This window comes from Oncorhynchus mykiss, chromosome 8 (assembly GCF_013265735.2).
Source record: "Oncorhynchus mykiss isolate Arlee chromosome 8, USDA_OmykA_1.1, whole genome shotgun sequence".
NCBI classification, from domain to species: domain Eukaryota; kingdom Metazoa; phylum Chordata; class Actinopteri; order Salmoniformes; family Salmonidae; genus Oncorhynchus; species Oncorhynchus mykiss.
In genome coordinates this window covers 3,959,668-3,976,317 of record NC_048572.1, presented here as the reverse complement: position 1 = coordinate 3,976,317, position 16,650 = coordinate 3,959,668, and the positions used below count along the sequence as shown (strand labels likewise).

The window sequence follows — 16,650 nt, the reverse complement described above, 5'->3', positions numbered from 1 at the left end:
TGACATGCCACAGCTGTCAGGTGGATGGATAATATTGGCAAAGGAGAAATGCTCACTCACAGGGATGTAAACAAATGTGTGCATAACATTTGAGAGATATAAGCTATTTTTGTGCGTATGGAAATTTCTGGCATCTTTTATTTCAGCTCATGAAACATGGGACCAACACTACATGTTCCTTTTATATTTTTGTTCAATAGACAGTATATTGTCAGTATATCATATCTATATTGTCAGTATATCATATCTATTTTGTCAGTATATCATATCTATATTGTCAGTATATCATATCTATATTGTCAGTATATCATATCTATATTGTCAGTATATCATATCTATATTGTCAGTATATCATATCTATATTGTCAGTATATCATATCTATATTGTCAGTATATCATATCTATATTGTCAGTATATCATATCTATATTGTCAGTATATCATATCTATATTGTCAGTATATCATATCTATATTGTCAGTATATCATATCTATATTGTCAGTATATCATATCTATATTGTCAGTATATCATATCTATTTTGTCAGTATATCATATCTATATTGTCAGTATATCATATCTATATTGTCAGTATATCATATCTATATTGTCAGTATATCATATCTATTTTGTCAGTATATCATATCTATATTGTCAGTATATCATATCTATTTTGTCAGTATATCATATCTATATTGTCAGTATATCATATCTATTTTGTCAGTATATCATATCTATTTTGTCAGTATATCATATCTATTTTGTCAGTATATCATATCTATTTTGTCAGTATATCATATCTATATTGTCAGTATATCATATCTATATTGTCAGTATATCATATCTATATTGTCAGTATATCATATCTATATTGTCAGTATATCATATCTATATTGTCAGTATATCATATCTATATTGTCAGTATATCATATCTATATTGTCAGTATATCATATCTATATTGTCAGTATATCATATCTATATTGTCAGTATATCATATCTTCTTTAATCCAAGATGAAATACAAAATGCAAACAGCAAAACATTTTATTATTACATGAACAATCTGTACATACAACAACAATTCAACATTCTCTGCAAACAATGTGTTTTGCTCGTGTCTCCCTATAATGTAATTAATTAATCGATATCTTTGTCAGTTTTCCCAAAAATTAGGGGAGGGGGGAGGGGCTAATGCAACTTTATACTGCATATTATTGCTTCTACTACTATTCATGCTTCATTGATCAAGTATAAGGTTTGATTTCCCAGACACAGATTAACCGTAGTGCTGGACTAAAAACATGCTCGGTGGAGAATCTCCATTGAAATAGATGTTTTAGTCCTGTACGAGGCTTTAGTCGATGTCCCGGGAAACTGGCCCCAAGCATCTTAGTCAACTTTTTTATTTTTATAAAACACGATTTGGCACATACTGTAGACCATAAAGTGAGGTCGTGTATTGTCCCGCATCACAATCTCTTAGATTTCATGTTGATCTAGGGAAATGTCTGCAAGGTTGTTTTTTTTTTTTTTTTTATGTTTTTAAAGGCTACAACGATTGCAACATCTGTGGTGATAAAACAAAGATTTAACAACCCCATCAAAACAGATGATTGAAACTATAAAGGTCAATGATACAACTACCTCCATAGAATACGCTGACTTTCCACGCTAAAGTCAGTTTTTTTAAAATGGTCACATTTTTCCACCCCTGTCTCTTCATGTCAGCATCACTGGAAGACAAGTGTTTTCCCAAATAGAGTCCCAGGACCAGGCCTCAGACCAGGGGAGTGGGTACAACCTCAGGCAGATTTGACCTTGCGTCTCTGGGTGACCCATAGCAGGATGGAGACCAGGACTGTGGAGGCCCCTAGAATCCCGAACACCTTGATTATAGGGAACTTCCCCTGTCAACGACAGAGACGGAGAACAACAATGTGACTCGGTGTTTACCGCGGCACTTACACCACAATGGGGTTTTGTTTGAAAGGCTGTGAATTTCCCTCGGTAATTAATGAACGCTCATGCTGTCTTCGACAATCAGAGATTGGATATGAATGAATGTTGTTGAGGATAAAGTTAAAGCCATTGTCTTGCCAATAGTCATACATGGATGATGTGGTGTACTCACTGACCTCTCGGAGACACTTGTATCCATGGAAGTGGTCCACACAGCTACACTCAAAGAAGCCCGGGCCATACGCTGCACAGAGGGAGTTCTCAGGGCAGTTCAATGCTGTAGAAGGGGGGAGGGAGGGAGGGAGGGAGGGAGGGAGGGAGGGAGGGAGGGAGGGAGGGATGGAGGGGAGGGGAGGGGGAGGGAGGGATACCTAGTCAGTTGTACAACAGAATGCATTTAACTGAAATGTGTCTTCCGCATTTAACCCAACCCCTGTGCGGGGTGCTGCCTTAATCAACATCCACGTCTTCGGCACCCGAGGAACAGTGGGTTAAACGCCTTGCTCAGAAGCAATGTTATAGTCTCTATGATACTTTATAAACCGATATTATGACAGTAATGCCACCTATAATATTGATGCCAGATCACTGTGTTCAGAATCACAGCTGAATGAAAGCGGACATTTTAATTTCACAAAGTGAGTTTTAAAGTGGGCAATCTGTAATTGGCATCTACATTTTTGGACTTCTTAAATGAAAGGCATATTGCACACGGATTATTGAAGAATATAACTTATAAATGCCTCATTAGCTTTGTTCAGCTTTGGCCGTCATTAGAACAAAGGATATGCTTTTTTTTTTTTACTCCAATGATAATAAAATACAATTATTGCAAACAAACACCGTCTTGCCTCAAAATGTGGTTAAAACTATAATTTGATATCATGAACGGTCAGTCATTCCATCCAAAGCTTTGTCTATGAATTTGAGAGTGGTTACATTTTCCCCAGCCCTATCCTTCTATTTACCAAAACAGTGGTGTTTTTGTATTTTCAACTACTAGGCTACTTCATTATTAGACACAACAACAAGGATCATGCAGCAAAAAAAGGTTGACACGTGACTTACACAGATGTCCGGTCTGGTTGCAGATGTCCTTCTGTCCTTCACAGTGACGAGTGTCCCCTTTGACCTCCATTTTATTCCATGATGCATTGCCTCCTGGACAGGTCAGGTTGACAGGCAGAATCCTTACAGAAAAGGTATAGGCTCATTAAAATGTTCTATTCTTATAAGGAACTGATTGGACATTAAAATGTGTGTGAATCATATTCTAATAAGGAACTGATTGGACATTCAAATATGTGAATTCTATTCTAAAAAGGAACTGATTGGACATTAAAATGTGTGAATTCTATGCTAATAAGGAACTGATTGGACATTAAAATGTGCATTGCAAGGTTGGACTCGGTAACACAGCTCGGTGAGTTGTACTTACAGGTTATCCAACTGGATGAAGCCTTGAAACAGTGAATTGTTCAGCTGAACTATGGGGTTCAGTGAGATATCTCTGTAGAAGAACATAGGCTCTATAAAAACATGAACAAACTGACCAGGTTTGTAGCCTAAATGTAAACGGTCTGTTTAACATACATCATTGCAGCTGTTGATGCCTCTTGAAGGTCCTTGACATGACTTAGAGAACAGTTTGATAGGTCCAACCTGAGTGAGAAAACAGAGTGGCATAAATAACGTTTTTAGGGGAAATAGACAACATAATGTAACAATGACAATGAGACATTGGCTACAAGACAAGTAATCAGTTTGTATATTTTACTAAACAGTTGTTACACGTTATTAGAGTTGTTATAGTTGTTGAATGTTTCTACACAATATGTTATTACATCCAGTGAATAATCAATAATCATCAAAACGAAGCCCGGTGTTGCCAAAGCACAACTTCCTACCCGATGACGTAGTCAGCATTGCTGCTGTTTTCTTTTCGCAGCAGGCAGCAGCATCCGTCAACCAAGCCCGCAGACGCGGAACAGAACTGGTCCAGAGCGGTGCTATTCTGCACTGTTCTGTTGCAGAGATGGCATACCTGTTTGTTCAGCAGAAATTCACAACGCCTTTATCAACATCGACATCTTCACCAAACTGATTCATAATAAAAGTCATAATAATCAAGCGACAAATCTCTGTCAATGTAGCAGGCAGGCTAGCAGAAGACAGTTATTTATACCCCGTTTACATCGTAACGTATTTCATTACACCGTAGGTCATCTTCACGGAGTCCTGCACCGCTTCTGAACCGACACGTGAGGTGTTTGTAACGCAATATGGAGGAGAGGCTGTGTTTTTATTTACAATGACAGCCTAGGAATAGTGGGTTAACTGCCTTGTTCAGGGGGGCAGAACAACATATTTGTACCTTGTCAGCTCGGGGAGATTTGATCCCCCAACCTGTCGGTTACTAGTCCGACACTGACCACTAGGCTCTCGGTCGCCCCCGTGTCTCGTCAGAGATCGCATTTATTTTGGGAGATTGCAAAATATGACCTTTTCATTCAAGATATGATAAATATATTGTTTCAGGTGATAATAAAACATGTTTTATTTAGTTACATTTTCCTCAACTTGTTTCTCTAACTTTAGACTTTAACTTCCCAAGTCAAGTTAGCTTGCACTGCAGAACAGTTAGCTAGCTTAAAGCTAGGCTAGGTCGAAGGTACCACTGTAGCTAGCTAAAAGCTAGGCTAGGTTGAAGGTACCACTGTAGCTAGCTAAAAGCTAGGCTAGGTTGAAAGTACCACTGTAGCTAGCTAAAAGCTAGGCTAGGTTGAAGGTACCACTGTAGCTAGCTAAAACCTAGGTTGAAAATACCACTATAGCTAGCTAAAAGCTAGGTTGAAAGTACCACTGTAGCTAGCTAAAAGCTAGGCTAGGTTGAAAATACCACTGTAGCTAGCTAAAAGCTAGGCTAGGTTGAAAGTACCACTGTACTGCTTGTGACCTCCATCTAATAATTATCATCAAAAACAAACACCATTACCATCACCAACTTAAACGTAAACGGAATGCAACAGTCTTATAATTAAATTGGCTTAACAGCCTATGTGTATTATTTAACATTACCAGTAGTGGTGTGTGGATAAAATCACTGGGGAAGCCCAGACAGAATATATTTATTGATTTAGACCCATGGAGAGTTACCGGAAGTCACAAAGAAAACTGGACCTGCCTCCACTATTCCAGCACCATGTCAACTTCAACATCATCAAATCACTTATGCTTATTCTAATACATTGACAACTAAAAAGATACTGAAAACTATTTAGTCCAATAAGCTAAATACGATGTGGCTGTCCATGGTTCTGATTTCTGTGTGTGTGTGTGTTTGTGTGTGTGTGCGTGTGTGTGTGTGTGCGCAAGTAAAAACCATGTTGACTCACCCTACTTGTAGAGAAATGCCAATGCCATCCTCCCCACTTTCATGTTGACCAAATGGTTTATGACTCTGTCATACATTAAATTTTTTTTAATAGTATTTGTTGTCCCTGGCTACCTGGCCTAACTTCCATTCATGGGCAGCGTTAGCTGGTTAACATTAGCCTTCTTCTACATCTAGTTACATATTTAACTTCCATCCTCTCAGGCCAGGGGCACAATGTATGAATTAATGGTTGGATCAGAATTGCCATTACCATTATAATCATTGCGGAGAATTAGGTAAAACCACAAGTCAAAATCCCTTTCTCCATCCCATGGCTAATTTAGAAAAGGGCCAATTTTAGCTAGCTAGCTAGCCACCAGAGGACAATAACACAATGAGATGCAACAAGTTTCTGTCAATGACGTATGCTCTCGATGCGATGTGATAGGAGTGAAGCCAAACCCAAACTGGCTTCCCTTTACACTTTTATTTTGGTGTGCCAGGACCATGCATAGTTGAGCTCATTCACTTTAGCTCGACGCTGATTGGCTATTTTATACTCTTTTTTTTTGTATCAAGGGAGGCGAAATACTCACTGGCTTCCCTTGCATTCAATTATCGGGGGGCGGAAAACAATGTCATACATTTTTTGGCCAGACAGCATCGAATAGATGGCCTACAGAGACAGAGTGGCACTGTTTCTCTCGCTTTTTTCAGTAAGAAACATAGAGAGAAGAAAGATAAATAATTTTCTTTTTTCTTGGTGATTTTTTTTTGGGGGGGGAAGCCTGGCTTCACTTGGCATGCATGAATACACGTCACTGAACATACCTATTCAAATGGTACTTATAGGAATTCGTCATGGTTTTAAAGGTGCTAGATATCCCATAAAGTCACCAGCAAAACCACATATTTTCATCTAGTTCTTCTACTGAAGATTACGTATAGTTTTTAAAATGTCAATGTATATGGCATCCGCATCACAACTGAGCCTTCAACTGCAATGGGGCGTTGCGATTCCACTCCGTTGTGGACGTCCCCATTGAAATTCATGACATCCGGCATAACATGCTTATGTGTAATGTGAACAAGGCGCCGGATATCATTCATTTCAATGGGGACGTCAACAACGGAGTGGAATCACTTTACGACATCTTCAGTCCAGCCAGAGTCCGTAGAAGAACAGGAGGTTACCAAACCACAGAAGAAGATGAAAATATGTGGTTTTCGGGTGTTCGCTTTATGGGATAGCTAGTAACTTGTAAACAATTATCCATTCATATAAGTACAATTTTAATAGTCATGTTAAATAATACACATTGGCTGTTAAGCCAATTTGATTATATGACTTTTGCCTCCCATTTTAGTTTATTGTGACCCCAATGTCGTTTGTTTTTTTATGATAATTATTAGGTGGAGGTCGCTAGCTACAGTGGTATCTTGAACCTAGTCTAGCTTTTAGCTCTGCAGTGCAAGCTAATTTGACATGCTATAAAGTTAGAGAAACAAGTTGAGGAAAAAGTAACTAAACGAACAAAACAATATTATCACCGGAAACAATATATATATATATATATATATCCTGTCTTGAAAGAAAAGGTCATATTTTGCAATCTCCCAAACTAAATGCGATCTCTGACTAGAGACAGGCTCTTCTCCATATTGCCGTTACAAACACCGCAGACGTCCATTCCCTAGTGGGACAAGATGACGTAGCGCCTAATGAAGTATGTCAAGGTGTAAACGGGTCAATAACAACAATGAGTGTAGCATAGTAGTTACAATGTAACAATACAACGTAACACATCCGAGTGTATAAACAATGTAACAACTGTACTCTTGAGCGTAGCAGCAGTTGCAATGTAAGAACATATTGTTCTGAGTGTTGCCTACTAGCAGCAAGTACAATGTAAATAACCGGTTATGGCGAGCTGCGCAGCATTCCTGTATAGCATAGAGCCGAAGCAGACCACTTACCTGTAACTCAGTCAGTTGATAACTCCCATATAAATATAAATGAAATATCAATAAGACCACTGCTGCATTCCGCTGGCTGGATCCAGCTGTCATGTTTGAACGCGATATTCATACGATCAATACAAGATAGACATGTGACTGACTGTAAGCTACTAAAATCACAGCCGCTTCCTTAATACACTCGCATGTCTCCTTGTTTCGTTTCCTTTGTATCATTGTCTGATCTCTACAAGACCTGGATTGGTTGGTTCAATCACAATATGGTAACGTGGGGACATCCGGTATTGCTAGTTCTATTATCAGGTTATCCGTCTTTTCACATGAATTAATGATCGATAAGACTGAGACGAGAAAAAAATAAAGAAAACCCATCCGTGTGTGTTTGAAAGCAGACAGTGCTTCATAGCATTACAAATTGCCCGACCTTTTTGCACAGCCCAGCCTATAAAGAGGATCTCATATCCAAAATATTGTACAACAATACGAAATGTGTTGCATTATTCATTAGACATATTTCTTTGTTTCTTCAAAACAAAGAAAATGGACAGGCCTACATAGACAAAATACCTAATTTCATTTTTTTTTGTTTTACAATTTCATTTATAATAATTATGTTATTAAGAAAACATTTCAATTGATTTTGGAAGCTGCCGGATGACTGTTCTCAAATTCACCGTCATCTGACCATCCCCACACTCTGAAATATGCCATTACAGTAGAGGGGTCAGAAGACGATAATAAATCATTTACGTAAGTGATTTGAAGCTGTTGTTAGAAAACATAATATATAGCCTATGTTATGTATGTCTTGCCTACAGACTAAAATACATGTATATTATTCGTGGAAATTCCTTTAAAAAAATTGGCACATAGTTGTTTTGTAATGTTTAAAATAAATGTGGTCCCCTCTACCAGAAATGGTTTGGACCAGAGGACTGTTGCAACGCTTCATGAAGAGCGATTTGATACATATTGGTTACATTATTGCTTAACGGCTACAATGTAGTCAGTTTTCTTGGGATTTGTATCACATTTGGTCTGTTTCCTGAACTGCTTGCTCGCCAACCAATGAAACCTATTTTGGATAACTTCAAGAAGCAGAAAGAGGCAAATGTAACACATGTTTTGCCTGTTCCCCTCTCTCTCAATCATACCAGTGTGTTGTGAACAACATTACCGTGAGCAACAATAGTGGAATCGACGGTTCGCCTTCAAAATCAAAGTCCCCCATTGAAACTGACGCAAACGAATAAAAATAGTGGTGTCACACCACAATTGGACTAGATAATACTAAACACGCTTTGAATGTTGTTATATATTTAACAAAAGACAAATATTAGTTAATTTGACCAACAAATGTAAAGTGTTGTTCCTATGTTTCATGAGCTGAAATAAAAGATCCCAGAAGTGTTTCCAATGCAAAAAAAAAAAGATTATTTCTCTCAAATGTTGTGCACAAATGTGTTTACATCCCGGTTAATGAGCATTTATCTTTTGCCAAGATAATCCATCCACCTGACAGGTGTGGCATGTCAAGAAGCCGATTAAACAGCATGATCATTACTGACTGGTGTGGTTAAATGAAGGTAAGAAGCCGGATGTGGAGGTCCTGGGCTGGCGTGGTGACACGTGGTTTGAAGTTGCAAGGCCGGTTGGACGTAACCCCCAAATTCTCTAAAACGACGTTGGAGGCGGCTTATGGTAGAGAAATGAACATTAAATTCTCTGGCAACAGCTCTGGTGAACATTCCTGGATTCAGCATGCTCCCTCAAAACTTGAGACATCAATGGCTGTGTGACAAAACTGCACATTTTAGTGTGACCTTTTATTGTCCCCAGCACAAGGTGCACCTGTGTAAAAAAAATTTTTTTTTTTTTTTTTTTTTTACCTTGGCAAGTCAGTTAAGAACAAATTCTTATTTACAATGACAGCCTACACCTGCCAAACCTTGATTGTCTGAGACCAGCCACTCGGACAGCTGATGAATCTAAGGAGTATTTCTGTCTGTAATAAAGCCCTTTTGTGGGGAAAAACTCCTTCTGATTGGCTAGGCCTGGCTCCCAAGTGGTTTGGCTTATGCCTTCCCAGGCCCACCCATGGCTGCGCCCCTGCCCAATCATGTGAAATCCATAGATTAGGGCCTAATGATGTTTTCATATATTTTTTTTAACCTTTATTAATTTAACTAGGCAAGTCAGTTAAGAACAAATTCTTATTTACAATGACGGCCTACCCTGGCCAAACCCCAACGACGCTGGGCCAATTGTGTGCCGCCTCATCGGACTCCCAATCACGTCCGGTTGTGTTACAGCCTGGAATCGAACCAGAGTCTGTAGTGACGCCTCTAGCACTGAGATGCTAGAGGCTGTGCCACTGAGGAGCCCCAATTGACTGATTTCCTTATATGAACTGGGTGGGAAACCGTAGGGGTGTTGGATTGAGCGTGCAGAGATTGACACAGAGACAGGGAGGCTTTAGTCCGCAAAAACAACTTTACTAAGACAGAAAATAAAAAATAACAAAGAAAATTACTTAGGTTTGGCTCGGTTCTTCTTCTCTATTGTGGCTTGGTGTCGGTCTCTCTCCAATCTCTCTCGCGGTGCCACCGTGCTCCTTTTCTTTTGGCCTCCACGGTTGGTTGGTTCCTCTAAGTACCCTCCCACTTAGAGCTGTCCGTGTCGGGGTGCCCAGCTCACGTATTCCCAGCAGGGGGAGCCAACGTCGCCTCACGTACCTCCCCTCTATTACCAGACCTCAACTGTAAATCAGTAAAATCGCAGAATTTTTTCCATGTTGCGTTTATATTTTCGTTCAGTATTATTTTATTAATCTAAATAAAATTAGGCGTGTTGAAAGGTGTAGCCTGGACTCTGACTTGCAGACTGAAATAGAACAGAAAAATTATTTTTCATCTGAGTTTTATTCATAAAGAAAATATATTTCACTGCCTGTAGATGTAAAAATGACTGTATGGATCAGTTGAACCAACAGCTTGTATTTGGAAACGTACAAACATTTCCAATATCTACACTCACTGAACACTGGAGGGATTCTAGATCTTTCTGTGCATCAGGTTTATTATACTGGGCCTCCAGTTTTATGCTTCTTGCATGAGTTGTTATTCAGGGAAACTATTTTCAATTTCTTAGCAGGTGGACCTTGAGAAGACCTACGGGGGAGCTTAGGTGGCCGGTTTGTTTTCTGCCATGTTTCAGTCATGTTTCTACCATGTTTCAGTCATGTTTCTACCATGTTTCAGTCATGTTTCTGCCATGTTTCTACCATGTTTCTACCATGTTTCTAGCATGTTTCTAGCATGTTTCTGCCATGTTTCTGCCATGTTTCTACCATGTTTCTGCCATGTTTCTACCATGTTTCTACCATGTTTCTGCCATGTTTCTAGCATGTTTCTACCATATTTCTGCCATGTTTCTACCATGTTTCTACCATGTTTCTACCATGTTTATATATACCATGTTTCAGTCATGTTTCTACCATGTTTATATACACCATGTTTCAGTCATGTTTCTACCATGTTTCTACCATGTTTATATATACCATGTTTCAGTCATGTTTCTACCATGTTTCTGCCATGTTTCAGTCATGTTTCAGTCATGTTTCTACCATGTTTCTGCCATGTTTCAGTCATGTTTCTGCCATGTTTCTACCATGTTTATACCATGTTTCTACCATGTTTCAGTCATGTTTCTGCCATGTTTCTACCATGTTTCAGTCATGTTTCTGCCATGTTTCTACCATGTTTCTGCCATGTTTCTACCATGTTTCAGTCATGTTTCTACCATGTTTCTACCATGTTTCAGTCATGTTTCTGCCATGTTTCTACCATGTTTCTACCATGTTTCTACCATGTTTCAGTCATGTTTCTACCATGTTTCTACCATGTTTCAGTCATGTTTCTACCATGTTTCTACCATGTTTCTGCCATGTTTCTATGGCTTGTGGCTGTGTCAATTGTTTTTGGATATCTTCTTCTGGATTTTTATACAGAGGACTCCCTCACAAACTATAATCAAAGGGTGCAATTTAGTTATACACTCATCTGATCTATGTTTTTAATATTCAAAGTATACCATTTGAGTATTTTTAAACATAGCCTCACTCACTGCTGTGCTTATTTGATTCTGACTTGATTTTGTAGGATACTGATGAGAATCTCTGTAATGTCCTCTCATAAAGTCAAACCAGATTGGGATTACAGGAAGGAAATGAGTTTATAAACTTTTGTCCATAGTACTGTTTTTTTTATCAGTGCAATGGACAATGTCTTCGAGGGCCTGCTTCCTGATTTTTTTCAAAACACTCACTGAATGGTGATTTAGCTTTTTCCTCAAGTGCTTCTTTCCCAAAGTCCTCAAGAGTTATCAGACACCAAAAACATCCATGTTGTCTTGTTTTTCCTCTGGAATTAGAGTTCAATTTGTCTATTTGACTCTGTAACTCATGACCTTCACCAATATCGAGTTACTTACGCTACCAAGAACTATGCAAATATCACAATGGATTTAATGTCATCTTGATTTGGTAGAGTTCAACAGTAAACTGAAAATGTACTTGCCCATCTCATCCTTGCCTCTGTACTGTGACTTACAAAGTTCACTAGCCTGCCATATTAAATGATGTGTACATACCGGTGTACATACCGGTGTACATACCGGTGTACATACCCGTGTACAGACCCGTGTACAGACCCGTGTACATACCCGTGTACAGACCCGTGTACAGACCCGTGTACATAACCGTGTACAGAACTCTACATCTGTTTTAGTGGCACTCCAGTAATTATTTTCCAACAGTGCTGCCATTATGTCTTCATAGTATCCCTATTAAAGACTTTCATACATGCTATGGATCCATCACTAGTACAGGTAATGTGTTGTTGGGAAACACTTCCCTCTCTTTCTATTGCATTCACAAATTGCTCAACCGCGTGTCTGTGTTCCTCAGTCCAGCATAAATACCACAGGAATACAATATTTGGGTTTAGATGAAGTAGAAACTGCAATTTCATAAAGTAACAAACTTTTTTTTTCCACTTTAGGACGTGATTATATCACCCAGGGGCACAACTTTCACTAGCGATGGGGGTGTCATGTCCCTCCCAAATTCTGAAATTCCATTTTTGTCCTCCCCAGTTTTATCATTGCAATGTGATACAAAAAAACAGCAACGGTGTGCTTTAGGACCATGCGGATGCCTCAGAGTGGTCGGCTGGATTTAGGACCAAAGGCTGTCATGCTGTGTGAAGGCAAAGCTTCTGGAAGGATGGCTGGACCAGCACAGAAGAGCATAGTTCAGTGTGTATGTGTTGCGCTCTTTCACCGAGTTGTAAAAGCAAGCAGAGCAGAAACTGGCTACTCTTTAGTTTACTGATGCACAGTACCAGACAAAGGTTTGGACACATCTACTGATTCCAGGGTTTTTCTTTATTTTTTTTATGTTCTACATTATAGTATTATAGTGACAACATCAAAACGATGAAATAACACTCATGGAATCATGTAGTAACCAAAAAAGTGTTAAACAAATCCAAATATATTTTATATTTGTGATTCTTAAAAGTAGCCACCCTCTTGGTATTCTCTCAACCAGCTTCACCTGGAAGTTAATTTGTGGAAATTCTTTCCTTCTTAATGCGTTTGAGCCAATCAGTTGTGTTGTGACAAGGTAGGGCTGGTATACAGAAGACAAGGGTGGGCAACTCCTCGATGGCCTGATTGGTGTCACACTTTTTCTCCATCCCTAGCAAACACAGCTGATTAATCAAATTGCATTCTAATCTGAAGATCAGGATTAGGTGATTATCGATGTGTTTGCTGGGGCTGGGGGTAACATGGTGACACCAATCAAGCCCTCGAGGACTGGAATTGTCCACCCCTGCTTTAAGACATGAAGGTCAGTCAATACAGAACATTTAAAGAACTTTGAAAGTTTCTTCAAGTGTAGTCGCGAAAACCATCAAGCTCTATGATGAAACTGGCTCTCATGAGAACCGCCACAGATAAGGAATACCCAGAGTTAACTCTGCTGCAGAGGGTAAGTTTATTACAGCTACCAGCCTCAAAAACTGCAGCCCAAATAAATGCTTCACAGAGTTCAAGTAACAGACACATCTCAGCATCAACTGTTCAGAGGAGATTGTGTGAATCAGGCCTTCATGTCAAATTGCTGCAAAGAAACCACTACTAAAGGACACCAATAAGAAGAAGAGACATGCTTGGGACAAGAAAAATGACCAATGGACATTAGACCGGTGGAAATCTGTTCTTTGGTCTGATGAGTCCAAATTTGAGATTTTTGATTCCAACCGCCATGTCTTTATGAGATGCAGAGTGTATTTCCCACCGTGAAGCATGGAGGAGGAGGTGTTATGGTGTGGAGGTGCTTTTCTGGTGACACTGTCAGTGATTTATTTAGAATTCAAGGCACACTTAACCAGCATGGCTACCATAGCATTCTTCAGCAATACGCCATCCCATCTGGTTTGCGCTTAGTGGGACTTTTTGTTTTTCAACAGGACATTGACCCAACACACCTCCAGGCTGTGTAAGGGCTATTTGACCAAGAAGGAGAGTGATGGAGTGCTGCCTCAGATGACCTGGCCTCCACAATCACCCGACCTCAACCCAATTGAGATGGTTTGGGATGAGTCGGACCGCAGAGTGAAGGAAAAGCAGCCAACAAGTGCTCAGCATTATGTAGGCACACCTTCAAGACTATTAGAAAAGCATTCCTCATGAAGCTGGTTGAGAGAATTCCAAGAGTGTGCAAAGCAGTCATCAAGGCAAAGGGTGGCTACTTTGAGGAATCTAAAATCTATTTTGATTTCTAAAACACTTTCTTGGTTGCTACATGATTCCACATGTGTTATTTCATAGTTCTAACGTCTTCACTATTATTCTACAATGTAGACATTAGTAAAAAATGAAGCCTTTGAATGAGTAGGTGTGTCTTAAGCTTTTGGCTGGTACTGTATATTGGTAAAAGTCACCTTGTCTGAGAGAGATGTCCATGGTTATCAACACGTCACACCAGGGTAATTCTACACGAAACACAGCCCTTATTTTTTTTACATGTTAATTTCTAAAATCCTCTATGGGAAAAATGAATGGTTGGAAAAAACGATTGAAACCATTTCCCTGTTTGACCGTCAGGTTTTATGGGTATTATGACACTGTGGGGCTATATTAGTCTCATAGGTGCAACAGTGCATGAGGATGGCCTGGAAATTGCAGATTAAAACCCCATCAAAACATGTTGATGTACACCACATGGTCGTAAGTATGTGGACACACCATTAAATTAGTGGATTCGGCTATTTCAGCCACACCTGTTTTTATGTATTTAACCTTTATTTATACAGGTTATTTCTCATTGAGATAACATCTCTTTTCCAAGAGAGACCTGGTCCAATAGCAGCAGGGGGAACAACGTTTCAGACAAAACAACTTACATTCACTAACATTAAACAAAACTATAAACACACACACAGTACAACAAAAACATTTTACATTAAAAACACAAACATCTAAAAACAGCTGTCCTAAAGACAATTACACTCTTCTATGATATATACATCAATCAAGTGTTTAAACTCCACCAACGAAACTAGATCATCACATTTTAAAATGTTCAGGAGAGAATTCCAGGACCACAGAGCTGAGTAACTAAAATTATTTCTACCATGACCTGTTCTAATTTTTGCTACTGTTAGAAGTAAATCAGAACGGGACCGTAATTGATTTTTATTTATCAATCTAACTAAAAAAGAACAGAGATAAAATGGCATTTTACCCAGTATGGGTATATAAATCAGTGTATACCAGTGTTTAAGCCTACAATATGGCCTTATAAATCAGTGTATACCAGTGTTTAAGCCTACACAAGGTCAATGACGACCAGCCAACAGCGCTGTAGACATCACAATGATGTGTTAGGCGTTTCTGATTTGTAATGAACCTGAGGGCTGCATGATACACTGAATCAAGTGCTCTCAGGGTCGTGGCTGAGGCCTGCATATATATAACATCACTAAAATCTAAAACCGACAGTAATGTACATCGTACCAGCTTCTTCCTGGCCCCCAAAGAAAAACAAGCATTATGCTGACAGGTGTATAAAATGAGCACACAGCCACGCAGTCTCCATAGACAAACATTGGCAGTAGAATGGCCAGTTCTGAAGAACTCAGAGACTTTAAACATGGCACCACCATCTCCCCAATAAGTCAGTTTGTCAAATTTCTGCCCTGCTAGAGCTTCCCCGGTCAACTGTAAGAGCTGTTATTGTGAAGTGGAAACGTCTAGGAGCAACAACGGCTCAGACACAAAGTGGTAGGCCACACAAGCTCACCAGAACGGGACTGCCGAGTGCTGAAGCGCGTAGCGTGTAAAAAAAATCATCATCGGGTTCCAATACTCACCCGCACACAAGCCTGAGATCAGCATGCGCAATGCCAAGCATCATCTGGAGTGGTGTAGAGCTTGCCATCATTGGACTCTGGACTAGTGGAAACGCATTTTCTGGAGTGATGAATCACGCTTCACCATCTGGCAGTCCAACAGACTAATCTGGGTTTGGCGGATGCCAGGAGAACACTACCTGCACCAATGCATAGTGACAACTGTAAAGTTTGGTGGAGGAGGAATAATGGTCTGGGGTTGTTTTTCATGGTTCAGGCCTCTTAGTTCCAGTGAAGGGAAATCTTAACGCTACAACATACAATGACATTCTAGAAGATTCTGTGCTTCCAACTCTGTGGCAACAGTTTGGGGAAGGCCCTTTCCTGTTTCAGAATACCAAGGCCCCCATGCACAAAGCGAGGTCCATACAGAAAGGGTTTGTCGAGATTGGTGTGGAAGAACTTGACTGGCCTGCACAGAGCCCCGACCTCAACCCCATCTTTGGGATGAATTGGAAAGCAGACTGCGAGCCAGGCCTAATCGCCCCACATCAGTGCCTGACGTCATTAATGCTCATGTGGCTGAATGGAAGCAAGTCCCCGCAGCAATGTTCCAACATCGAGTGGATAGGCTTCGCAGAAGAGTGGAGGCTGTTATAGCAGCAAAGGGGGGACCCAACTCCATATTAATGCCCATGATTTTGGAATGAGATACTTTTGGCCATATAGTGTGTGTCGATTGTGTGTATAAAGTACACTTTTGGATAAACAGAATTCAGTTTTTCCTCCAGGTTTTCTTCAAATTTCTGCAATGTTGCCAACTAGCTAGCTTACATTCAATCAGAAATCTTGATGCTGGGAGCTAGGAGACCATTCAAACCATTTTTGCGATACAAAATTCAACAGACCTCTAAGGGAGGC

General features: G+C 39.7%; 1 protein-coding gene across 1 annotated transcript; it reads right to left on the bottom strand.

Moving 5' to 3' along the window:
* Positions 1-1,220: 1,220 nt before the first annotated feature.
* LOC110529265 (all-trans retinoic acid-induced differentiation factor) lies at positions 1,221-7,781 on the bottom strand. The gene is made up of 7 exons (XM_036984584.1): positions 7,310-7,781; positions 3,864-4,000; positions 3,550-3,618; positions 3,395-3,466; positions 3,025-3,146; positions 2,133-2,233; positions 1,221-1,904 (listed from the first exon to the last, which is right to left on the bottom strand). Exons 1-7 carry the CDS (start codon positions 7,400-7,402, stop codon positions 1,800-1,802), a joined length of 699 nt encoding a protein of 232 aa, XP_036840479.1. The 5' UTR covers positions 7,403-7,781; the 3' UTR covers positions 1,221-1,799.
* Positions 7,782-16,650: the final 8,869 nt, after the last annotated feature.